This window comes from Mycteria americana, chromosome 12, assembly GCF_035582795.1.
Source record: "Mycteria americana isolate JAX WOST 10 ecotype Jacksonville Zoo and Gardens chromosome 12, USCA_MyAme_1.0, whole genome shotgun sequence".
NCBI classification, from domain to species: Eukaryota; Metazoa; Chordata; class Aves; order Ciconiiformes; family Ciconiidae; genus Mycteria; species Mycteria americana.
Window position 1 is genome coordinate 1,361,985 of NC_134376.1, and position 26,440 is coordinate 1,388,424.

Genomic DNA, 26,440 nt, shown 5'->3' on the forward strand with positions numbered 1-26,440 from the left:
ACCGCTCAGCTCTCTCATATTTAATTTCCCCACCACACCCGTTTCAAACGGAGAGAGCAGAGTTCCTGCCCTGAAACGCTCGGCTTTGGTCAGGGCAGAGGTTTGAATGTTTCTGAGTCACACTTAGAGGACCAAAAAGAATTATTTCTCAGTTGAATCAGCTTAATGTCTCTGAGTAATTAAATCAGAGCAAATACAATCACATTCATCCTTACGGGTGAGAAAAATTAGTTTACAAGTTCAAACATTTTTCTTGTACTTACAATTTAAATGTCTCATTCCACTCAGGATTCAGGGAGCACTTGATAGTTTTGGTCTTCTGTTTGCTTTCGTTTTTGGGGTCAGGGATTAGCTTAAGCTTCACGTAGGGATCTGACAATCCATTAGGATCCATAGGAACTAGGTTTTTAGCATCTCTTACTGGGGAAGAGAAAAAGGATTAAATTCAGTATTCAAACTACAAAAATACCCAACAATTGACAACTTCCCTGTGTGCCAAGAGTAAGTGTGAAAATAGTGATTAAAACCAGAATTAAAACCAAACACATGCAGACACAGACATTACATGAGAAACGACGTACAGTTACCAATGCAAAGCAGATACAGCTCTAACGGACGAGGGAGGCTGAAGGATCAACTCGAGAGATTACTTTCACTTTCTGATGGGATGATTTGCTGTTAGCTCTCAAACAGTTCAAACGGCTCTGCTCCCTCTTGCACCTCGGTAAGCAGAACTGCACTGATTTGCACCTTTCTTTTGGGAGAGGCGGGAGCAGGGGACGGTGCTCTCGTGGAGAGTGGAAATAGCAACGAAAGGGCCGTCAACAGGGGAGAGCAGGCACCAGGAACACCAGCGCAGCGGCCGGACCCAGCGCCAAGCTCTCCTTTCGGGTCCCCTCGGGCTCAGCTGCCGTGGCCCCGAGGGACCGGGGGGATGCCCGCAGGGAGCGGCGCGGCCGCCGGGCTCAGCAGCATCGCCCCGGCTCCGGGAGCCGGAGCGTCTCCTTGGGGAGCAGGAGAAGGAGCAGAAGAGGGGAGAGCAAACCTGCAGGCAACCTCGGCTGCTTGTAATTGGATTGTGGCTTACGACAAATTAAATGCAATCAGGCTGATCTAAGTCTCTTCCCCTAGATTAAGTCAAAAGGGGTCTGTCTTCCGGGAGAAAGGTCTTATCTTCCCTTCAGGCCACAGATACCAGAGATGGAAAGTCCGATGGGACACGATGGAGCACAGCCGTAACCAGGGGGAAAGCTGCTTGCAAGAAAGTCCAGAGCAGAAACTCCCCTCCCCTGCGCTGCAGCCAGCAGGCACAGCTCCGCTGGGCGCTTCCACGGGCTCTCCCACCCAAGCCGCCCCGGCAGGGCAGGCAGCACTGCCCGAGCAGCGGCGGGGCTTCCCCTTCCCTCCTGCCCAAGCGTGGTGGGTACGGAGCCCCCCACCCCTCCTCGGCAGCCGGCACGGTGCCCGCCGGCAGCCCCTCGGCACGGCACGGCACGGCATCGCCTGCCCGGGTCCAGCGCACACCGCGGGGATGAGGCACGGAGGGTCATCGTGCCGTGTCGGGAACAGGGAACTCGGCGCTGCCTGAAATCCCACCGGATCACAGCAGCAGCTCTGCTGCGAGGTTCACTGTGGGCACAGCTGCACCCCATACACCCCATGATCCCCAGGAGGAGAGGACTCCAGCCGCGCGTGCGGTGCTGCGGGACGCTAGAAGGTACTTTCAGAGAGTCAGCGAGAGTAAAAACAATTGCTCGCTTCCCAAATCACCAGCAAGGCGTTCCTGATGCAAGATCGGGAGCCAGATAGTTTTGAAAAGCAAATTACTGCTCCAAAATCTGCGATCTACTGCTGTCCTCCCGAAGCATCGCCCAATTTCCGGCTCCGTGGAATAAAACTCGTAGCCAAAATTCAAATCTGCATTTATAAACTAGCTCATTTATCAAACACGACACCCTTGACAGCAGCTCGTGAGACAGAGGCAGGCAAGCCTGCCGGGAATCGCCTGCTGCCCAACTGCAGCCCTATCGATTCGGCCGCAAGAGATATTCTTCAGACTCCCGAGACGAGGCAGCCACGGGAGCCAGAGCTGCCTCCTGCCCCTCTGGCAGAAGGGGAAGGAATGACTCCATTACCGACAGCCCCAGAAGAAGCGATACGCGGTGACCTTGCCGCAGATGCCGTCGTGCCCAGGACGGGTCGGATCTCTTTGCTGCGAGGCTGAGGCCCGCCAGCCGTCGGGGAGGTCAGGGATGCGGATGCAGCAGCTGCTCGGCATCGGCACGTACGAAGAGCTTCCTCTGCTCGCGTGCAAGCAGAGGCTTTGCTGTCTGGAAGAGGGGGAGGACACGTGGCGAGGCTCCGTCCCTGGGGTTGTTTAGGCAGCGGTGGTCTCGTTTTCCCAGCAGGAATGAACGCCAGGACCCAGGGACCCTGCGCACCGCGCTGCTCCGAAATCTGCCATCGTCCCCAGGGAAGGTGCTGAGGGGGGCTGGGGACACCAGAGCATCCTAAGAGCGCTTGTGAGAAGATGCCCAAGGAGGAGGATTCACCCTTCCTGTACCGGAGAGGACCGAGGCTCAAAATTTCTTTAAACAGACAACACGCATCTCTGGAGGACAGTAAAGCATCAGACCCAAGCAGCTTTCGAGCTTCCCCGGTTATTGCCCATTCGTTACGTATTGCACAGGCTGCTCTCCGAGTTAGGGCCAGCTTTGCAGAAGCACTGGGCCATCCCCCCACGGACCCCATACGGGTCGAAATCCGCGGCAGGGCCGGGGCTGGCGAAGCCACAGCGCCCGACGTGCGTTACCCGCTCTGCACCACAGAACCAACCCCGCGGCTCGTGAGAGCGGCCCACCCGTCGCGCCTTCTTCCGCGTGGAACTGCTTGCTGTGACGCAAGCAGCGTGACTTCGTTTCTATAACGTCCTGACAATTATTTTCATGTGCCATTTAATAAATGAATTTTTTTTTTTTTTTTTTTTTTTTTTAAAGTTTGGACATAAATGCCAGCTCTGCACTTCAGAGGATGCACAGCAGTTTATTCTGTGGCTTAATTTGGACTCTCAGTCGAAATCTTCTGCGGAAAGCTTTGTACCATCCAAGCAGAAAGGCTTGCAATCTGCTGTGTGAAATCTCTAAGTAATTAGTTTAATTTCCAAGGGCCCCGCCAAGGCTCTGCACTGATACAGCCAAAATGGCTTCCTCTCCCTCACCCCTTATCAGAGGAGAAGAATACATATTTTCTCATCACCGTTATAAGCTTTTATCTGTGCCTTTTTGATAGGAAAAAAAGGCAATCCTTATAACCACGTTCTTGAATTATAAAACACAAAAGCGTATTAGAGAAAAGTCCGGCAGTAGGGCCCGCCACGGCACTACCTGACTGGCAAGGAGCCCGCAGGGGAAGCAGTCTTCACAGCCTTTGCGAGCAGCCAGCAGGAATTGCTTCTGCTGCTTGCACACGTGGGAAGTGCCCGGTATGGGGAGCCCGGTGCCCCGTCCCCCCGTCCCCCAGCCCAGAGCCCTGCCAGGCTTCCCCCCCCCGCCCCGTAGGCTTTGCGCAGCCCCATCCTCAACTCCTCGGCCGGTCCGACCGCAGCCCTCGCAGCCGCCCCGCTCCCCTGCGGGCTCCTGCCTTCACCCGGGCGCGGGGACCGGGGCTCCCTGCCCGCTCCCCCCCGCCACGGCACGGTGACCGATGCTCCCAAGGGCCCTGCTGAACCAGGGCCTCTTAATACCGCCCCCCCCACTGAGCTTTTCCTACTTTTTATTACCTTCCCGGCTTTAAAATTACTATGAAAACCTATTTTCTATGACCCTGACCATCTGCAGCACAGGGAGAGCGAGAGCCTTGGGGGGAAGATCTCAGCTCCACGCCAAAAGCGGACACCCCGCTGCCACTCGCTGTCGCGCTGGACCACTTAAACCGGGGGGGTCGCGGTACCGGGCACTGAACGGTGCCCACCCCAGCCCCGGGGCACAGGTCCCGCGCCGAGGATCGGGGCAGGCGGGGTCCACGCTGGTGCCCATCGCTCTTCACGTGCCCCGAGGGTCAGCAGAGACCCCCGGGGACTCCTCACCCCCCGAGACAGAGAGCAACAGCCGCTGTGCCAGCAGCAGAACTAACCCGAGAGCTGGAAGGAGCCGCTCGCTCCCGGGCCTCACACCGGGCGACGTCCCCTTAGAGAGAGAGGACGCAAAATTATGTCACGCTGAATCAACGCTCTGACTTTGCTTCGTGTTTCACCGTCCGAACGGCCAGCATAATGCCCTCTGAAAACAAAGGAATAAGCCTTCGTCGTTTATCAAGCCATTGTTCACTTCTTTAAGGGACAGGAAAAATAATTCCTGACCCTCATAGTCAATCAGTTTATGCCCTGAAGCATGAGATTTGATTACCTCATGTTATTATCTCAGCATGCAGACCTAAAAATTTCATTAATGGGAATAATTTTATCTATTCATTTAAAAAGCCAAAATGCTTCTGCTTGACCTTAAGTAACTTTCTGACTTTTCAAGCAGAAATCAACAATTAAGTGAAAGAAAAATAAAAACCTCAAGAAGCGTAGTAGCGATACCTCGTGTCGGGAGAAATGTGCTGCTCTCCAACCGTTTACGGCGTTTCTTTGACAGTTAAATTTGAGGTAAAATAGTTTTACATCTGTCATATTCTGACAGTTTTGTGCATCATTAAGAAGTAGTAACATCATTATTAATAGTGATGAGTAAGAATATTACGATCCCATTTAAAGCAGCCGGTCTTAAATCACTTTGGGTACCAAGCCCAGCTCCTGGTGCCCGCTGAGGAGAAGCCACCGGGTTTCAGGCACGGGTCAGGAAGACGCACGGGTAAGTCCTGGACTCTGCCGGCTCGGCGGGGCGAGGGCAGCGCCGGCAGTGCCCCCCCGCACACCGCGGGTGCCCGCGCACGCTCGCGCTCACGAGGGGACGCGCGGGTGGGCGCGCGCGTGCGAGCGAGCGCTTGGCGCGGGCTGCGGCTCCGCGTGCTCCTTCCCGGGCGCCCACGGCACCGCGGGCGCGGGGAGCATCACCGCACCGCCAGCGGCCGAGACGCCCTCGCTGCTGCGCACCGGGGCTGGCCCAGGCGCCCCGCACGAATAACCCTGATTTTACACCGGCTCCTTCCCCCTCTCCCCCTCCGGATGCATTTGCAGAACGCGCTGCCTGTGACCCGGCGCCCTGGTGAAGCCTCGGCAGACCAAGACCAGCAGCCACAGCTCCGCAGCGCCGGCTGCTCGGCCGCGGCTCTGAGGGGCTGCGATGATGATGCTCCCGGGAGGAAGAGCCTCTGCCCTGCCGGGGGCACCGCACGCTGCAGGGAGGTGCGGTGCTGGCCTGGGGACACCGCTCCGCTGCCACGGGAACGAGATGTCACCCGCTCCGCCTTGTAGGGCCAGGGCAGGTAGAGCTGGCTGAACGATATTTGAACAATTTGTTCTGCAAAATTCGCAACAGTTTCCAAATAAATTATTCAGACAACATCTTTTAATTACTCAGCCAGCCGTAACCGCAGGAACGGGCTCGGGAAGAGACACTTATTGCAGACACCCACATCTCCAACGGAAAACATGGGAAGAAACAGCACTGTAATGAACGCCCAAAGCAGGAGGGAACACAGCCTTTCCAGGCAGCTTGTGCCGGCCATGGAGGTCAGAAGCTGCCCGAGAGCAGGGCAAGGCCCCTCCTCCAGCTCCGCGGAGAGCTGTGCCCCGGAGAAGCGGGCCAGGCAGCTCCGGAGCGGCCAAGTGCCGCAGGATCAGGCGTGGATGCAGTGCTGGGGGTGCACGGCAGCCCCCTCCCCGCCCGACCCAGCGACGGGGAGGACGCCGGCAGGTCTCACCAGGAAAGCCCCCCTGGAGGCCACTTCGCCGCCAGTGCCACCACCGCGTGGCACGGTCCCGCTGAGCTCTGCCGCCGGTCAAAGGGGTGGCAAGGCACGAGGGCATGGTTTCTGACTCCGCTCCCAGGACTGTTTCACCTGGGGTAAAGCCAGCCCCACATCGAGCAAAGGGTGAGGGGGCCCCGTCAGCAGCTCCCCGGGGAAGGCAGCGGCCGAGGCAGACCCCAGCCCAGCTCCGGGTCCGCTCCCACCCGCGGGGTGGGCCCAAAGGGACGCTGCTGCCCTGCGCCCCGCAGCAGCCCACCCAGCCCAGCCCTGGGGGCACGGGAGACGCTGCGCAGCCCTGCGGGAAGGGGCTGCGGCTGGCCCCGTCGCCTGCCTGGGCACGGCTGGCACCCAGGTTTCCATGGGAAGGCAAGATTAACATGCTGGATAAATAAAGACCAGAAAGTTCTTCGCTAAATATGCAGTGCCATACGGGGGTTCGCTCTTACGTTGAAAAAGAAAAGCCTACAACAAAACCCACTCCTACCCCGCTCTTAAAGACAGCTTACACTGGCTGCCAAATGCTTTACCTTCATCTCTGAGTAAGCAAGGCCATTACAACACACTCAGTGCAGATAATTCTGCTTCCCATTGCCCACCAAAAAAAAAACCCAAACCCTTCTGAAAGCCCTGCTCGTCGCAAGGAGAGGTCAGAGCTCGACCACCTCATCCCAGCCCCATCGCCTCAGCGTGGCCTTGGCCAGCAACACGCCGTGCCACGCCAGCCGCACCCCCTATTTCACACCTCCTGGGCAGGGTTTTGGAGAGGGGAAGGCTCTCAGGCTGACCTGCAGCACTCATCTTCCTCCCTCCAGCGGCACGCACCATCCCCATTCCAGCGAGCACCCTGCGCTCGGATTAACACCCTCCTGCGTTAAAACATTTAATTAATGCTCTGCAGAAGAATATATTTGCACATGCTTATACAATAGAAAAGGCACAGGACTCATTATGGCTGCATCTTCCTGGGCCGGTGATTATTAATTAGCGTACTTCCAGCTCGTTTATCTAATCACAGCATAATTGGCTTCAGTTTTGGTCAATGTTTTACTTCATCAGCTCAGTAAATAGCAAGGCTCTGGTCCCGGCAGCCTCTGCCAAGGCTGCAGGCACAACAGGGGTATCGGCCGTAACCGCGGGCTGGCACCGCGTTCCCACGGGCCCCAACGGGGGGCTCGGCTTCGCAGGAGCCACCGGGGACGTCGGCACGCTGCCGGGACACTCGATGAGGGAACCCGACATCGTCCCCACGCTCCAGCAGCGCTTGCAGGAGGACAGGGCGTGCTCCGCTTTCGCACGCACGCAGCTCCGAGTCCCCTAAACGTGCCGAGTAGTCTCCATCTCCCATAGACACCCTGGAACTTGTGGCATAAACCTATCACGTTTTTTCTGCATTTTAGTCCTGTAGACCACCGCTTTCCTGAGATAAGTGACGAACTGCCCGATTCCCAGCTTGGTGCAGGGAGCTCCCTGCTGGGATGCACCGACACGCGACGGGAGACGCACCGACACGCGACGGGAGACGCACCGACACGCGACGGGCTGTGACTCCCGCCTGAACAGAGCAGCAGGAACAGCCAGCTCTCGGCCGCAGGAGAGGAGCAACGCACCAGCAGAGTCCTCCAGGCAGCTTACTGTCTCACCATCTCGGAGAAGCAATAGATTTAATGGCCTCCAAGCCCAGCCTTCATATTCTCTCAGTCCTCCATTTCCCAAACTCAGATATTCTCATCTCTCAGTACAAGAGGCTCAGAATTCTCTGCATCGGGAAGCTTTTCTATTATGGAAGCAAAAATGTGCAACGCCTTGATGACATTTTAATTTGCTACAATTTCCCACTTTATTCAGCAGCCTTTTCCTGCTAGTAAGATACTTGATCAAAGCCCGGACCAGAACACAGAGAGTGAATATACATTTGCTCTTGTCCAGCATCGGCCAAACGATGCCCTGCCACGCTCCGTCACCTCTGCCTCCCACACGGGGCGGCTCAGACACGCACCCCACATCGGTCCCACTCTGCAGCATCCTGACACCTCATCCGAGCCAGACCTCACGCACCGGTGGGTGCGGATGTGCCGTCCCCTGTGCTGGGATTGCCGTTACGTTCACAAGCCTCTTTTTTTGTTTCCCTCAGAAGAAACCGTGCGTTACTGTTGACGCCGGGGTCGGAGAAGAGCAGCCCTGTCCTCGCTGCGCTGGTGCCCTTGGAGCTGGCAGGATCTGACTTGTGGACACAGACAGACACAGCCCGGCTCCAGGGAATCTTCTCTTTATATTTAAGGCAAAGCCAAAAGTTGTTACAATCTTGGAGCGGGGAATAATAATGACAAGTATCTGCAGACTCGCTGGGTGGAAAGGACCGGATTCCCTGAGTGACTGGGGTAAAAACTGCCCGAGTCAGTTAAGCGTCTTTAAGTGACATCCAAAGGGAACGAACTTGCTGTGGCAACTGAGACGTCTCAGAGCACTGCTAGGTACCCAAATTTTGTTTACCAGGCCCAGAGGATGACTTCTCTTTTGTCAAGCAGCTCAAGCTAAATAACCCAGCCCACGCTACCTACTTAGTATGACAAAGCTGCGAGCGGGAGTTTGCCGTGGTTTGCACGGTGGGTGAGAGAAGCAGGGATCTCATTTGGCCACTCGAGGAGAAGCGACAGAGCCGTGCCCGGGCTGGGCTGCCCTCACTCCCCTGCCCGCTGCCGCATCCAGCACCGGCCGACTCTGCAGCGGCTGCGGAGCGATGCGATGCTCCGACAGCCTCCAAAGCTGCCGCTGCAAAACGCCACGCAACTTGCATCCACCTTTCCAAAAGCGAAAGAGACTCCAAACGCTGTATTATGAAAATCACGGTATTGATATAAGGAAGCCAAAGAGCTGGAGAGCCTTCTCCCCGAACGGCCTCCCAGGAGGCTGAGCCCACGGCAGCTCAGGTCCCTCACTTCCGAGGACACGCATGGGACCCTCTCCCAGCAGTGCCGTGCACGGCACCGATCACTAGGATGCTTTCTCGTGATTTGGAACAACACATTTAGCAAGCGGAGCTGCTCACACGATCAGCCATTTCTAGCCAGCTACCTGGGGCTTTCCAGCCTCATGCACTCATTCCCTGCCTCCGGTCTGTTCGGCGCTGAAGGTAAGTGCTTTTAACTCCAGCCAGCCCAAACGCACAGAAGTGCCGGACATCCGAACCCATTCCTCCTGCTGCTCAAATCCGTCTCATCTAATCAGGCTCTGAGCCAAAGCCTGTCTCCTACCAGGAGGCCACGCAGGACGCCTAGCACAGCCGGAGCCGGTCCGTGCCGGGGACCACCAGCCAAACCGACCCCACAGAAGCAGCGTGCCCGAGCCGGGGGCGTCACCCGCAGCTGGTTCCCCTTGGCACAAAGCAAAACCCCGGGCGTCCCGACACGGAGAGCACGTCCCGGTGAGGGGAGGCAGCGAGGGGGCCGGGGCCGTCCCAGCCAGCTCCATCTTGGGGGCCTCGCTCACGCCCCCGGGCTTTCGGCGATCACGCAGTCCCCACGCAGCTCAGCTCGCGCTGATGCTTCAGAAGAGAAGAAGTGCTTGCCAAGAGCGCGTATCTAAGTGCTTTGCTGGATGAGATGCAGATTGTTTTGTGCCCTAATTAACCAGGCCCTCAGAAACATCCTGTATTTTGGAAACCGCCTTTGGCTGGTGGAGCTGTGAGCCCTGTCCCCCGCGTGGAGCCGGGGGGACATGTTCCACAGCCTCGCCCTTGAGCCAAGGGCGCAAAGCCACAGGCATTCGGAAGGTGCCATTTATTTGTCCAGGTGCCCTATTATTAGATAAAGCCACATATTTTTAATCACTGGGAACACCAATAAATCCCGGTGCTTCAGCAACCCCCAAGCAGCAGCAGACAATGGCAAGGCAGGGCTCCGATTGCAGCGCGCAAAGCCGCGCTCCCGGGTGCGCCCATTATACAATTACGTTCAATGTATAGCGTGAAAGGAGCTGTAACAGAGCCGCTCTCAAACATAAAGGAGTTATTAACACCACAGACTCGAGAGCTGGGAAGTTAATGAGGAGGGGCAGCTCTGCAGGTTCCCACTGCTGCTGCTCTGGGCACAGCCCTGTAGACCGGCAGAGCTGCGGCTGCACCGGACCCCAGCCCCGGTCACCCCCGGTCCGTCCCCGTGGCCCCGGCCGGCAGCGGGGCGGCCACGCTTGGCCTCGCAGAGGGGCACCGGGGCTGGTCCCCACCGCCGGGCTTCTCCCCCCTGCCCTCCGAGCAGGCATCAGCCAGGGACAACACTGCTGGCTTATTAAATCAGGTGCAGCTGATGGAAGTCAACCTCATCGAGAGCCAGCCAGGGCTGTCCTGTGCGTATGTTATAGATTTCGAGAAATCTGGGGTTTGGCTACTGAATTTCAATCCCCTGCCCCTACACGGGCCACTGCCCGAAGCCTCACCAACCCCCCAGATGCTCTCACCAGTCTCCTACCCGACAGCTCTGAGGTTCATCCTGGTTCTTCAGAACTAAGAATGGGTTAAAAATATTGGAATTTGGATCTTTCTCATGTTATTATTACAACTTTTACAATCTTAGTATCTGGCAGACCATGCCGTCGGCAGGACCGCGCTGTGCCAAGTGCTGTAAAAAAGGAAAGCGCGAGCACAGCCCTTGCCGAAGGAAAGCACAGCCTACGGCCGGCCCTGGGACTTCTCCGTCCCTGCAAAACACCCACTGCTCCTTCCCCGCACCGCGCTACGTTTTGGGGTCAAAACCGCACTCAGGGCAGTGAGGTTCACGGGGTGAGTTTGTGTTATGTTTAAACACGTCTCCTTCTTTATTGATCGTCATTTTGCGAGCTCAAGATGGTGAGCATTCGCTGCACTGGTAGCACCAGCGTCTCCTACCTGCTGCCGGCACGCAGAGGAGGTCGCAGATAACGGAGAGCGGGGAGAAACGCTGCTGGGGCAAGTCACGGTCGTCTTCAAAAAGGGAGACGCAAATCGATGCAATTTTTCAGGTTGCTAGCTAACCGAACAGGTCATTCTGAGTCAAACAACGCACTTTGTTTAACCAAAAAGCTGCGTTGGGAGTAGAAGGTTATCTTTACATAGAAAAAAAAAATTAAAAAAATCAGAGAAAGAGAGAGAAAAGAAAAACACACTGCCGAAAAGCATACGGCAAATTCCTGTCACGTTCGTCAAGCCGATGAAACGATCGCAGCAGTGGGGCCGTGGGCTCCGTGGCCGTGCCTGTGCTGCCACCTGCAGGCACCTGCCCCTGCCCACGCGCTGCCTGCCCTGCCCTGCCCGCTCGCCCCACAGCCCAGCTCAGGGGCCTCTCACGCTGGGATGCTCTTTGCCATGGCAAAGATCACGGGATTTCTGAGCAAGGGTCTCCACGCCTGGCGGGGTGGAGAGAAGATCTTGCCCCAGCACCAGAACCTGCATTTTACCGTGCAGCTGGGACCAGAGGTGCCCGGGCACCTCGGAAAGCCCCTCGGAAACAGAAGCCCCTGCCCTCCACCACCCCGACAGCTTCAGCCCGCTACAGCATCCTGCCCTGCCTGCTTAAACCAGCAGAGAGGTGTATTTAGGAAAAGCATGGATCCCAGCACCAAAATCCCGCTGCCTGGCGGGACCGAGCTCAGCCTGCCGCGACGGGCAACGCTGCCCGCGCTCGGCTGCGTCGCTGCCCGGAGCTGAGCCTCTGCCCGCTCCGCGCCGAGATGGAGACAGACCTGGCAGAGGAAGAGCGTGTGCAATGTCGGAAAATGCTGACAAATATTTCGGATTGACCGGGGTGGTGGCGGGAAGAGCAGCTCATCCATCCCTTAGTGCAGCTGGCCCCCAGGCCACAAAATCCCATCCACAAGCTGGACAAGGTCCATCTTCAAGTTGGTTTCTGATCCCACTGCTCCGACCTGATCTCCTTGCTTTGTAGAAACCTCCTCCTCCTCTCCTGCTAACCTCTGTGCTCATTTGTACTTCAACGATGAGTTGCCACATATCTCCTCCATCCCAAACTGCTTCCAGCCCCACAGCACCCGCTGGAAGGGCAGGCGAGTGGGTGAGCAGCCGGGCACCCTAAACCCCCCAGCCCGAGCATGCCGGCGGCAGGGCTTGCACCCCCAGCCAGCACCCCCTCCCCACCCCTGCCAGGCTCAGGGTGCTCCACCACCCACCCACCCATCGCCACGCTGTCGCTCCCATCCTTGACAGAAATCCACCCCCTGCCCGCCCCAAACTGAAATTTCGGCAGAAAACTTGTAAAGGGCATTTTCCACCAGAAATCTGTTCCAGCAGAAGCCTGCCCGCCAGCTCAGCCCGCTGCCTCCCCTTGCCGGGCTGGGTCCCAGTGGGAGCCACTCTCCGGCCGTGCCACCATGGGCCACCCCGGGGCGGCCAAGGCAGGTCCTGCAGGAAGAGACACCGATAGCTTTTCTGGCACACGCAGTCAGCGGCACAAACCCCTCGGAGCAGCGCAACGTCCTGGCCGTGGCCACGTCTGCAGAGTAGCTGCCCCCGGACGCGGCCGCCAGCCACGCCACGGCTCTTCCAGCCCAGACCCCCGTGCCGCTCTGCACGTGAAGCCCCCGGCCACCCCTCCGCCATACCTTCTGCCACCTCTGCAACAAGCCCTGGCCACAACTTGAGGGCCAATTTTTCAGCATCTGGCCTCTCCCTGCCAAAAACCTGGCAATATTCACTGGAACCCAGGGATTATTTGAGGCCTTTGCCTTTTTGGAGCAAACAGTCACTGGGGGAACGGAAATCTCTGTTGGCCCACTGGAGAGGAGCCAAAGCCAGCAACCACGGCACCCAGCCCGCGGTCCGCAGGGCACGCGGCTCCCGCATCTCCCGAGGGCTGGGTGCCCACCTTTGCTTTGGGTCCGAGCAGACCTTTCCACCTCCCCTCCGAGTTCTGGAGCGAAGGTCCCGAGCCCCTCACCTGCCTGGAGGGGCAGAGGGAAGGCAGGGCCCCTCCTCTCTCAGAGTGCTCCCACTCCTTCATCAGCTATGCGGCAGAGGTGGAGAGCACAGTACGTTTCCCTGCCTTTCTGGAAAAGCCAACAGATGACATGTTTTCACCAACACCTCCATAAAGGGCCAGAAATAAAACAGTCTTTCAAACCCAGCTGAAGAAAAGAAAATCCAGCTGCACAGAAAGGGGCCGGGGGAGTTTCTCCCCTGCCTTCGGAGCTACGGGAACACGGCTCCGGTGGCCGGGAGCCCTTGGTGCCAGCGGGAGGGCGAGCTCTGCGCCCCATCGGCCTCTGACGGGAGGCTGGGTACCAGTCCTGCCCCATCCTCTGGAGGAAAGGTGCCCGGGAAGCAGGACTTCTGCGAAAGAAAGTGCTGTGTGGTTCACTGAAGCTCTCCGTTAAGGACAAATAAAATAAAAAATAAAATAAAATTTAAAAATATAACTTTTTCAGTTTTTCATTAATATTTTCAATAACTTGGTATTTTTCTTGAAAATATTTCTGATGGTTCTCTAGGCCAGAAAGGATCCTGGCTCTTCTCCGCACTCCCGGGCCACACCTGAGCATTTCCTTACGCGAGGCTGGGGTCACCCGTGCCGCCCCCTGCCCTCCCTCGGGCACCTCCGCGAGGCGTGGGGGCTGCCGCGCCCAGCGCGTCTCCCACCACCATGGGGGATCGGCTCGGGCCACCCCTCGCCGAAGCAGAGGAGGGGCAGGCGGGGCTGGTTTGGGAGGGCCGGAGCCCCCGCCGGGATCACACGCCTCGTAGCCGTCTCTGTTGGGATGCGCTCTGCCGAGCCTGCCCTCCCAAGCGAGAAGGAGTCAGCCCAGAGCAGCGAGACCTCGACAGCCCCGCAGCCTCACGCCCTCCCCGGGGGATAAAGCGCCCGTCAAGAGGCGATGAGCACAGCGGGACGCCTCAGAGCTGACCCCATCCCACCGAAGCAAACCCCGTGGATGCCGCGGCATCTCCTGCTGCCAGCCCAGCCGCCCTCCAGGATGCTGGAAACCAGACTTCTCCAGGAGGAGCCAGCCAGAGCTGGTGGGACGACAGAGAAGGATCCGGTCCCTGCTGTCAGTGTCACCAGCCCGGTACCCCCCAGAGGGGCAGCTGACCTTTGCAGCGTGGGCAGGTAGGTGACATTTTACACCCCACGGTCTTAAATCATCCTGTGAATAACCGTGAACAGCTCGGCAGCCCCCTGCAGAGACCGTAACCGCCCGGAGCTGCCTGGTTACCCAGCGTGGGCAGAAACCTCCTTCCCCAGCGCGGCGCTGGGCTCAGCCTTCGTGAGACAAACCCCAGCTCTTCCGCAAGCCGCCCGCCTTGCCCGCGGAGAGCTCTCCCTGCCTCCTGTCCCCTGCCCGCACCCGCACCACGAGACGCCGTCACCAGCGCCCAACAGAGAGAGTCACGCCTTCGGCCCGATCTCTCCGTGCAGGGGAGAAGCAGCTTTACGAGAATACGGCTTATGTTTCATGAGATGCTTACAGGTCACAGGGGAAGCAATATCTTCTGGGAACTCAAAATCCAGGTGGCAAAAGTCTTTAGAGATGGAATAATCCTGTTTCCTGCCACAAACAGAGAATGGAGGAGTTCTAGGACAGAGGAAACGGGGATGTGGGACAAGGGATTTCCCCGTGGGTGGCTGTCGGGTCCCTGGGACACTCAGGGCAGGAGCCTCTGCTGAGCCCGGCGCTGCCCGGCTGCCCGCAGCCTCCTCCGGCCCCATCTCCCACCTCCTGGCACATCCCCGGAGGCGGACGCCGCGAGATGTCACTGCCACCCTGCACCTCCCCGGGGACGCACCCACGGGGGACGGCTCCTGCCCGCCACCCGTCGCTGGGACGGTCGGATCCACGCAGCCCACGGACCCACGCAGCCCAGCAGAGAGCTGCAGCCGTGCTCCAGCTCTCCATCGGGGCTGGGGGACAGCAAGGAAACGTGAAGAATGACGGCTATCTTCACCACGGCAGCGCGGAGGGGCTGACGTCCCAGCGTACGACGGCCCCGCAGGGACAGCCTCAGCCCAGCAGCCTCAGCTCTGAGCACCGAGCGGGAAGGCAGCACAAGCCTCGGATAGAGGAGGAGGCCACGGAGTCTCCAAATCAGTAGAAGAAGGTTGCGAAGCTCTAGTCCAATAAAAGGACCATCTGAGATTCCCACCGAGACCTGTATGGGCCCAGGTACCGTTAAAGGCATGGTAAGAACAGCAGGAAATGGATGTTCACCATCACACGGACAGCACAATACAAACAACATACTTTTTCACATGGCAGAGCTAAACAGAGGAACTTTCTGCCGCTCCTTCCCAGGATGCTGCAGATGCTGAAGTTTTACATGATTCAAAAAGCAGTTTGAAAAGTCTGTCACTGGAAAAGCTATTTAACACGGATAGCCCCTGGAGCCGCAGCCAGTGCTTGCCAGAGGGCAGGAGCGTGCTCGGAGAAGGCTCAAAGCCTTGTCCTGCCTTGCCAGGCACCTGCTCCTGACCAGTCAGACGCTGGGCGCTGCACCGCCCGGACCCGTGGCCAGCACCGCTGTCGGCACGGCCCACGCCAGCAGCGAGGGGCAACCGGGCGACCCCGCGTGCGGGGTTTGTACCTGGGTCGCACACCTACCTACGACGGTGAGCACGTCCTTCTCGATGTCAGCCCTGATGTATATCCGTCCCCGACGCTCGGTGTGGTCCGTCCCACACAGACTGGGGACGTTCATCACGCAGCGCTTGTGCACGTTCATCATACAGGCTGCGGGGCGGAGAGAAAGGGACGCTCAGCACTCCCGTCACCTCTGCCAAAGCTCACGGGGTGTTCAGAGGGGATGGGGGGGGAAGGACTTGTCCTCCTTTTAAATGGGGAGGTTTGTGAGGGATTCTGGGACAAACATACAGCAAACGGACCTTCAAACGCAGCCGGAGACTCCGGCAGAGCCCTGCATGGACGCAGGGACCTGCCCCCACCAGCAGTTCTGGGTCTTGCCTACAGAGGTTACAGGGCTTTTAGCCCTTACTCTGATTACTCGAGTTTTGTTGATTTATCAAACTTCTCTTCCATCACACCCATGGTGCAATGCTATGCTGGGTATTCAGCCGGATTCACCAGGAGCTGATAAGGGGCATTAAAAATTACTTGCGTATGTGTATACATATATACATGTATAAAAATCTATGTATGTTAAATATATAAATGTATGTATAAAAATCTGTATTTTAAATTCATTTCCACTTGGTAACATTTTAAAGGCGATAATGAATACACTGTTCCCACAACAGTCAGCAAGCTTCTATTTATGAGAAAGCCAGCACACGGCGAGCAGCAGAGTATGCTCTTCCCCGCAGACGGCGTAAGCGTGTAAGCAGACGCTGTATATTCACAGTCCTTTTAAAAAGGAACGTACAAGATGCACTTGGAAAATAACCGATCTCTCTCTCCCTCCTCTCCCTCTTCTTTATCCCCCATTTTCTCCTCTCTGTACAGTAATTCCCCGGGTACTCCTGTGCCCGAGGGCAGGCGTGTGCAGACCCACGGGCTCGGGAGCGGCTGTGTCACCGCAGCGGGCACCGGCCACAGGGTGTCAGTCGGAGCCAGCGCTGCAGAGAACAGGGAGCTGGAGATGATGCTGCGGGGGGGTGCGGGTGATGCTGCAGGGGGGACGCAGGCAGGATTCCCCCCCCCCGGCCGGATGCCTTTCCCCCCCCTCTCCCTGCAGGACTCCCAGGGGCTCCCCGCAGAGGTGAGAAGGTGCCCACTCCTGCCCAGTCCCTTGGGTGCCAGCAGCGTGCTCCGCACCGCTGGCAGAGGGGACAGGCTCTTGGCCGCAGCTCAGGAGGGCTGGGAGCCGCTGCCCGGGACCTCGGGGTGCCAGGGCCCCCCCCTGCTGCTGCCACCGCAGCCACCGGTTACGTCACTTACTGTCACATTTCATCCCCTGGTGAATGAGCCCGTACAGCAACGACCCGCAGTGGTCACAGAAGGTGGGGCTGGAGTACGTGTGGATTTTAAATTTGTGTTTGCTCCGGGGATCCTAGGAGGAAAATAAAAGATAAAGATTATAAACTTGCATCAAATATTGGCAAGGCAGCACCGCTCTCCGCATTTCACGTGCCAGCTGGCTTCGGCAGTGCTGTTAATGGACTTCAGACAACTGCCACCGACTGATGTGGACCTTTTCCAACAGTCGCCAAGATCCAGAGCTTTATTACTCTTTATATGTGTTGCCATAACAATGAAAAAGCAATGCACTGGCTTATCTGGGCATTTATTGTTCTTAAACAGGTTGGTCTTAGCATAGAAAACACCGGGTGAAATTGGTACATAAGAACCAACATAAGGGCTGGACGCTGCTCAACCTCCACGTCAACCCAGTGGGGTACAGCAGCAAAGAACACCCCTGATTTCCACCTATGTTAAGACTGCCCAGTAAACATCTTTGTGCTCTGGTGCCAACCCCTCCCCAGCACGCTCCTAGGGAATCAAGCTGCTTAGGGTATACTTAATACTTTGAGCTTTCTTAAAACCAACAGCAGATTTTTCTGCAACAGAAGAGCATGCAAAACGAGGAGAGCCCAGTTTATCCCAGACGCTGTTTGCAGCCTTGCACAGGCACCTTGCAGACAGCGCTCCTGGACTCCAACAAGGGTCTACAGAAGTTAAAGCCAAACAAATTCAAATGAGAAACAACTTCTCCATGGGGAGATAGGATCATAGAATGCTTTGGATTGGAAGGGACCTTCACAGGCCATCCAGTCCAACCGCCCTGCAAGAGCAGGGACTTCTTCAACTCGAGCAGGTTGCTCAGAGCCCCGTCCAACCTGGCCTTGAATGTTTCCAGGGATGGGGCATCGACCACCTCTCTGGGCAACCTGGGCCAGTGCCTCACCACCCTCATTGTAAAACATTTCTTTCTTAAATCCAGTCTAAATCTGCCCTCCCTTAGTTTAAAACCATTGCTCCTCGTCCTGTCCCAACAGGCTCAACCACTGGAACAAATGGCTGAGGCAGACCAAGGATTTGGTACTTCTCGCTATCCTCCATGCAAGACAAAACGACTCTGGAAGCCCTGACCAAACCTCAGTTATTCAGCCCAATGCAGAGCAACTTTAAGACAACGCAAAGTTAGGCAGGAGACAGGACTAAGCAACGGGATGTCTCCTGCAGGCCCCAAAGCGGCACGGACAGCCTTGGTTTAAGTTGCTGTGGTTACTGGAGAAGCAAACGCAGAGCCCCAGCAGCAGCCCGCTCCCCGCCGCCCTGCCCCGGGAGCTGGAGAAACCCCAGCAGAGCGGCAGGGACGTCACCGCCGGCACCACGCGGGGACCACGGGCACACCGGGGCAGAGCAAAGGCCGACGCTGGGGTGGGCAGCGTTGCTCCTGCAAGGAGAGCCCAAAGCAGCACGGCTCCGCAGAGGAGGGAGCTGGGGCACCCGCCCGGGCGCTCGGCAGCAGCACACCCACAAGCAAGGGGGAAGACTACGGCAAGTAGCAGCTGGCTTAATTTCATCTCGGGTTAATTGTTTAAGGGTTAGGGATGAGGCGTAGCTCCTGGCTTGGTCATTTGAGCTGCCTGGCTTTTTAATGGCCTGGAAGAGTGCCCGGGCGTGAGGAAAGACACCTTTTCAGGGCACTGTAAGCTAAGTAAATAAATAAACAGCGGAGTCAGGACCGAGCTATAACATAGCTGCCAATGCATTACCTTCCCCTGAAATTAATTTTCTTACCGCCATTCCATTGAAGCTTTCAGTTGCATTAATCACTAATATTGTGTATTATTTCACAGCATCCCAGATAACTTGAGCGATACCAGAAAGGTGGAAAAGTAATGGAGCTTCATTTAATTCAATCTGTTAAGTACAAGGGATTAGGTACATGCTTCAGCAAATTTATTATACTTGAAACTGAAAATATCTCACATTATCTCACCCTAAGCAAACCACTTCTAGATACAGAGCGCAACATGCCTCTGCCCGGTAGCTTCGTGTGTCAGCCGTGTCGCAGGAAGCCTGAGAGGACGAGGGTTCACGATTAACCCGTCTTCTGCTACCAAAAAGATAGTCCATTAAGCGACCCTGTGCATTTGAAAGCCTCTTGCATTCCCCAGAGATCTGAGAGCACAGAAAACTTAAACCTAGATTTTAGGCTAGAAGAGGAGCTCGCAGGGGGAACTCCTCCCCCGTGAGTTTCGGGCAGGCAGACCGCAGGCAGCTGCGGTTGAGCCAGGCAGCCGATGGCACGCGCGGTGCTGCAGGCAGGGTGACGCCGAGCGCTGCTGCCCAAAGCGCAAAGGGACAGCACGATAAACACACGCGCCTTTTAAAGAGGCTTACAGGTTTCGTCAGCTCCTTCCACCGGACACGCTGTAAGCCCTTGAAAACTTACCCTGCTTGATTTTATAACTGAGCTCTGTTTGTACAGCAGCTCAGGACCACCTCCGGAAGCAGCTTTGCCTGTGCAACACGGAGCTCTTCAATCGGCGTGAACCAACTCCCCGCATCTCCCAGGGACCGGCCCTGGCAGCCGAGCGCCCGCGGGCACGGGGGCAGCGCCCACGAGCCCACCGGTACCTGTGCAGCAAGGGCCTGGGCTACCTCCCTGGAGGCGAGGCACCCAAGAAAATGCAAAGCTTCCTTTTGCCACCAGCCCGGGAGAAAGGAGGACTCTGGCCGGCCACTCGGACGCCGACCCACGCATCCTGCAGAGCCCCCCAGGCACAGCACCCACGCCCCCCTCCGCCCCACGCTGCAGAGGAGGGCAACCCCGGGGACGCTCGGGCCCGGGCCCGCCGCCGCTGACCCTCCGCCGGCAGCAGGACGAGGGCGGGGGGCCCACGGGAGCAGCTCCAGCAGAAGCCACGTGCCAGTCAAACCCCAGCGTGTGACACGGGGAGGAATCGCCCCCGAGCGCTCCAGTTTCTGTGTTCCCTTCTAGAAACAGATATTCCTGTTTAGGCAAATGAAAGCTTTAGTCATTCATAAAAAACAGAAGCTCAATGCAAAATGAGACAATTTCCACTTCATGCAAAGGATTTTAAATTCCCACGGGGAGTTCAAAAAAAGCCAGAGCTAGAAAAGCAAAGCAAGCACCGAGCAGCGCTGCAGCGGCAAGAGCGTGCTGGCACGGGAACTGCCGCAGGTTTCCAAGCCGCTCCCTCAGCGCCCCAGCCCCGCGAGCAGGGACCCTCCGCTCGGGGGGAGCCGGGTCCCTCACGGGGGGGCTCCACCTTCTGCTCCCACCCCGAGGGGCTGTTTTGGAGAGACCCGGCACCCGGAGGGCCAGAGCCCAAAGGGTGCGAGGGTGACGGAGGCAGCCGGGCGCGGGGAGGGCAGAGCCGCTTCTCCGGCTGCTGGGGGGGGGCCGTTTCACCTTGACCGGTGCTTTAGAAGGTGCCAGAAACTGGAAATTCGGGATATCATTCTTGAACAAGGCTGAAGTCGTTTTACAAAGAGACTATTTTTGTACCACAGAGACAGGGATGACGAGATCACTGCGTATGCAGATGCTGAGAGACTTAAAACAAGAACGGTTAAAAAGAAGTTTGCCAAGAAAAGAAAAGGCGCTCCACCTCCGTCCTACCAGCGCAGAGCCGTCCCTGAAGAACAGGGCAGAAAAAGCTTTCTTTGGAGCAGAACTGCAAAACGCCATTAAGTGTTTTACTGCACTGCGAGGCTCTGACCTTTCTAATCAGCACTGCCGCAGATCCGTCATCCTCCGAGCGGAGGGCTGCGTGCGTGTTCTGAGGACGTGAGCCCAAAGGAGGGCTCGGAACGTGAGCCAGGGGAGGGGAGGAGCAGCTGTTGACTTTGAACTGGTACCCTGCAAGCTCTGACCCATCAGAGGCGGCCGGCTTCTGCTTCTCAACTTGACAGCACGGTTCTGGTCTGAAACGAGCCGGTGCAATATTGCATCCCTGACTTAGCGCATCCCTGACTTGCAGAGCAAACCTCGCAGCCCCTGGCTTCCCCCAGAACCGCACGCACCTCTAGTCGCTCCTACCGAAGCCGGCCCCGGCTGTCCCACCGCGGGCACAGGCGGCTGCGCGCAGCCTGCGGCTCTGCGGGCCCGGGCTGACACCAGCTCGAGCTCTCCTGCTCTCCCAGGAACGCAAGAAATTTGATTCATAAGTGCGTAATCAACTCGTGGCCTTCAAGGCACTCTGAGTGCAGCCCGGCCGGACTCTTTTTCAGCTCAGCAATCACCTGTGCCTTTCTTCAGGGTCATACCTACCACCGCGCTCGCTGAATGACCGCTTCGAGGTAATGTATGCTTTCCCGCTGAACCCTGATGGAGATGCCGATGCAGGAGCCGCCACCGCTTACCAATTACGTGCAGGCGGGCGGCTGGTGGCATTGATCAGACTGACAATTTATTCACCGCTCCTAGGAGTCAGGAATCCGTTTGCTCTTTCGCAGCAGCCTGTCAGGACGGCACTGGGCAGGGGCTGGTCAGCCAGCAGCAAGCCGAGGCGTGAGCGCGGAGCGGGGCGAGCGGAGCGGCAGGGCAGCGCGGCACCGACTGGCAAGCAAGGGCGTTTTGCTTCAGCTATTTCTCGTGCAAAGTCCACATCCTGGCAAGGGCAGCAGCCTCCTGTCGTACCCAGAATTGCAAACGCTGTGCTGGATGCCGCCTGGGCTTTTATTTACTTCTGCACTAAATTCAGCTTCGCCTGGCTCAGAGGGAGCGCAGGCATCGCCTCTCGCTGGGGCAGGGAGGAGGCGGGAGGCAGAGGGAAGACCAGACCCTTCCTCAGGCCCAGCAGTCTGAGCCATAAAACATTTTTAAAACGTGTCCAGCTCACTTGGGTTCATCTCTAAAATAAGTCATATAGGAAGGGCACTTGGGTTTCTTCCGCGGGCCCCAGCTCCCATCGCTCTCCCGGAGCACCCCACCGCTTGCCCTTCAGCAGAGCCCGGCCGCCCCGCTCTCCCCGGGGAGGCAGGCAGCCCAGACCTGCACCCATGGGGCTGATGCTATTTTAATCCTTTGTACCGTCAGAATTTCCTGGACTCTACAGAACAGCCACAGAGGTTTGATTAAAAATTATGCACCCCTGCTTTCCCCACCTCATTGCAGAGAAAGCTTTAAGTTATCTCTTCCCGAGAAGAATTAACACAGTTCACGTGAAGAGACTATTTTAAAGTGAATTCCATAGCAATTTGAATTGAATAGCAATTCCATAGCAGAGCAAATACAACACAGCAACAGCTTACTGTCTGCACCTAATGCACTCCAGGCAGTGGCTGTAAAACCAAAACCCTTGCATTTGGCTCCCACATTTTCCCTGGGGAAAATCCTCCCCCCGGTACGTAAGGAGCAACTCACAGCAGAGGGACAGAAGTGGCCTAACAGCGACTCCAAAGGTGACACTGGAGAGAAAAGCCCGTCCTCCCCTCCAGGGAGGTAACGGTCTGTAAGAGGCCGTGTCAGGGACGTGAATGAGACAGCAGCCTCCTACTGTGCAAGTTCTTCTTACTGAAGCCAGGAGGTGGCAGGGAAGATGAAATGAAGACAACTGCAGCCATCAGAGTCAGGGACCCCCGCTTTTGGCAAGGACAGGCTTTTGGCAAGGACGGACAGGCTTTTGGCAGCGCTCCCCTGCCCTGTCCTGTTCGGGCCCTGCAGCCGGGAGCTGCTGCCCTGGGGATGCACCTCCTGCATCGTCCCACCTGCTTGCGCAGGGCTGGAAAAACGCCTTTGGTGAGAAATAGCTCCAAGTCCCAGCAAAAACCAAGTTAAGGAACAAGAGAACAAGAGTGATGGGTCTTTGTTTCAACAAAAAGAGCCACGATAAACCATAGAGACTCCACTGAAAGAAGGTTACACACAAGAGGAAAACAGATCCTGTTCAAGGCAAGGCGGCAAAGGTTTGGGCCGTCTTTTCTATCAATATCGTAACTCCGTGGAAGCCTGCGTCAGCACGCCACATTTTAAAGATGATCGACACTGCTGCACCAGCGAGCGATACCAAAACTATTTTTCTATCGTTTAGTGTTACAGCCACAGAAAACCTTGCACAGCGCAGGGCCTGAGGGCACGGCAGCGCAGGCAGCGGGATGCAGGCAGCGGCTCTGCCCGGACCTTGGCCACGGAAGGGCAAGCAGTCCCCGAGCACGGCCAGCAACACACCAGCAGCTACCGTGTCTGCGGGCACGAGCATCGCGGCTTGGGCTGCTTCCATGCCAAACACACGGCCGCAGATAAAGCCTGTCCTCGACAGCTTGCCTTGACAGCTTCCAGCAAGTTAATACATTTTTATTGACAAAAGATCTCATCTGCTAGTCAGACAACTGCAGAGGGATATGGATGACAGTTATTCTTCTCTTGCTGCTGCCAACACCGAATAAGATACACTCTCTTACCGAGCAGCAAAAAAAAGCCAAACTCAGCTCTTTTCCCTGAGCAGTGTTAGCATCTCAACATAATTTAGAAATGTTATCTTTCACATGCCTTGAGAGGCATTTTATTATAGTATAAGCCCTCCAGGAGAACGGGGCTCCTGCAGCGCTTTCCCTGCACCTGCAGCCTCCGGGTTGCCCGACACAGCACAGAGACCCCCTGAAACACCTCCTGCCTGCAGGACGCTTCATTTCTAGCCCCCCTCGGTGCCACCCACCTCACCGCCCTCCCGATAGTTCCGCTCTGCACAAACCCAGCTCAGACCCAGCCAGCAGCTCTCCGGAGCCACAGGCAGGGCACGGACCCAAGCACCCTTCTCCAAATCCCCCCTAACAGGCATAACTGGACACACACCCCCCGAGAAAACGAGAGAAGAGCTTTTCAATTACGGGGCTGAAGGCACGTGCAGGCTGGCAGGAGAAAGAGCCGGGCTCCGGCGGAGCCAGGGAAGCACCAGAAGGTGCTGGGAGGGAGCAAGGCAGATACATCTTCATCCCACGGGAACCGTCACCGGCTGCCTGCACCGGCAGCGCCGGCAGGAGCAGCGAGCATGTGCCCTCGCGCAAGGGGCAGATGGCATACCGTGAGAGCGGGAGAAGTTAATTAGCAGGACAAAAGCAAGCAGCAAGTTGCAGCAAGGCTGTGAAGATCTGCTTGTGCACCAGAGCGGGGGCATCCCAGAGGTACGTGAGATGCGAGGAGAGGTCAGGGTCCTGCTCTCTAAGGCAGGACCTGGGCAAGAGGGTGCTTGGTGCCTTCAGGAAGGTCCTGGCTCAACGGGCACGCCTGGAAGGCATCTGTGCATCCCACCCCCACCCGCCGACAGGCAGAGCCCGCTTGCTAACCCCGTGACGCTATCCTGTGCAAGGGGACTACCCGGCAGCAGGCGGCCCTTCCCACCGGCGGTGATCCCAGAAAGCAGAGACTTGAAGCAGCTGCTAATTTTCAGGTAGTACAAATGGCATCTTCATTAATTCTGCTCCTGCTCTCATTGCTAATTGTTGCCAGCCCACGTTTGCCCAAATGCTCTAGAGACTAAACCAAACTTGGGAAAGTGGAGTGACCCTCTTTGCACCCTGCTACAGGTGTCAGCTTGGGATCCGATGATGCTGTGCACGAAGGGATAACGACCACGTACCGATGCTGCGAAGACAGCTTCTGGCTCTAGTAACACCTGTATGACCCACACCCTGGGAAGCTTCCCTCTTGTTCTAAAAGAGAGTGGCAGCAATCCTGTCATCAGTACATCAGCTCTGGAGCTTGGAGAGAGAGGAGGAGCCCAAGACAAAGATGAAATGATTCTGCCTCCAGCAAACCAAGAGTGGAAAGACCAAAGGTGCCGTCGCGATAGCATTACAGAAATCCTCTCCTAAAACTGCAAATGGCAGAAAAATTAAATCAAAATGAAGCTACGTTGGCCCGTTACCTTCCTAGAGCAACTCTGATCTTTATTAATGCATCCTGATTAGATGACCTTTAACAGAATAATGCAAAGAAGGTCATTTTAATGATTATTTTGTCTACAATTTAAATAATTATACATTCTACTAATAGCTCCGACTATAATTAGGTTTGCCAACTGCATTACATTACACATGCCTGACTTCAGCTCCCAAAGACCTTGCCGTATTTCAGAAAGCTTCAGCTCGCGCAGCCACGCTAGCTCGGCCTCCTGCGAGCAGGGGAGCACGGGAGCGGCAGAGCTTGCAGGGAAAACCAGCGCAGTTTAACACCGGAACTGGGGGCTTTGGGCCGGCCGACCTCCCCAGAACTGCTCACCCGTTTTGACTTTGGGGACGCAGGGGAGAGACCACAGCCTGGCAGCACGTGAACGGGAAAGCCGTGGCGAAGCCCAGGCCTCCCGGAGAATCGCGCGCCCACGCAGCCGGGGGAGCCCGGCCCAGCCCTCATCGCCCGCGCTTCAAAGCTCGGCACGGCACCCATTCGGACCAGGTTAGGGAGGTAAATGGTACAAATGGCATTGCCCTCAGCTAGCCAGTACTGTGCAACAGACACGCTGTCCTCAGCAACGCCGCTGCCCAGAACACAGAACCCCCGTCACGTCTGCAGCCATCAAAAAAAAAAAATCCTGCCGTGACTTAAGAGCAATCTAGCATGAAAGCAGCCCTGGTGTCTTCAGTACCAGCAATTATAGCTGTAGCTTCACTCTCTACTGCAAGAAGCAATTAATTTTTTTCTTTTTCTTTTTTTTTTTTTTTTTTTACTTAGAGGCCCTATCATCTCTGCATAATTAGTCCTTCTCTCCTAGATGGAAGATTCCTATTCGGTAGGCTTTACAAGGTTAAACAGACACACGCTCTCGCTCTCCTCAAGGAGGTTCAAACACAACCAGATCAAACAGAAAACTGCTCCAAAGTAGGACTAGTCAACGGTGACAGAAAGAGACTTTGACATTTCACTGATCTCCAGTTATTTTGTTATGCTCTGAAAAGCGTAAAACGCCAGCCTCCCCCCAGGGTCATCGGCTCGGTACACGCACAAGCCACCACCCCGTAAAGCACTTACGCACCTACTTAACTTCAAACAGAAGAGTTTTAAGCAACTAGTGTTACTCAGGTGTTTAAAATTAAGCATCCATATACACCATAAGCACTTTACAGGATGCAAAATGTCTCGAGTAACTATCAAGTACTACAAGATACAGAGATCAAGGAGTAAAGTTAGAAAATTTTTTGCTTTTGGTATGGTTTTTTCCCCTGGGCTCCGTGACAAGCGTACCGGACTAGAGCAGCTCGGGGGATGACAACCAGCAGCCAGCTGGCGTTAAAAGCTGCGGCCCAGGCTGGGGTCTGGCTGGAACCGCAGCATCTCCCCTTGGCAGCCGCCGCTCCGCACTGCCCTGCGGATGCCGAGGACGGGGATGCCGTCGCGCTGAATGCATCTCTTCCCTCTCCAGCTCAGCGAAACCACGTGGCCCACTGTAAGGACGAACACACTGCAAGGTTTAAACAAATGCAATAACATTAAACTCATTCTTTCTGCAAGATTTCACTGGATATTAGTATCTGCGAAAGGAAAGACAGTTACCGGATTGCTGCACCGACTAAAAAAATGCATAGCTACAATCGGTACAACCTAGATGCTACCAGCTTTTGGCATAGTTACAGGTCGCTCTGGATTCAGGCCGTGGCTATTAGCAACAGCACAGCAGAGGAA

The 26,440-nt window shown here is 56.5% G+C and overlaps 1 protein-coding gene across 1 annotated transcript in view; it reads right to left on the reverse strand.

The window, feature by feature from the left end:
* The window catches only part of PRKCB (protein kinase C beta), a 128,936-nt gene that overhangs the window by 44,087 nt on the left and 58,409 nt on the right, over window positions 1-26,440 (reverse strand). The window contains exons 4-6 of the mRNA XM_075515013.1: window positions 16,786-16,897; window positions 15,493-15,621; window positions 264-420 (exon numbers count right to left, since the gene is read on the reverse strand). Of these exons, the coding sequence (XP_075371128.1) occupies window positions 264-420; window positions 15,493-15,621; window positions 16,786-16,897 (398 nt within the window). The remainder of the gene's footprint in view (window positions 1-263; window positions 421-15,492; window positions 15,622-16,785; window positions 16,898-26,440) is intronic.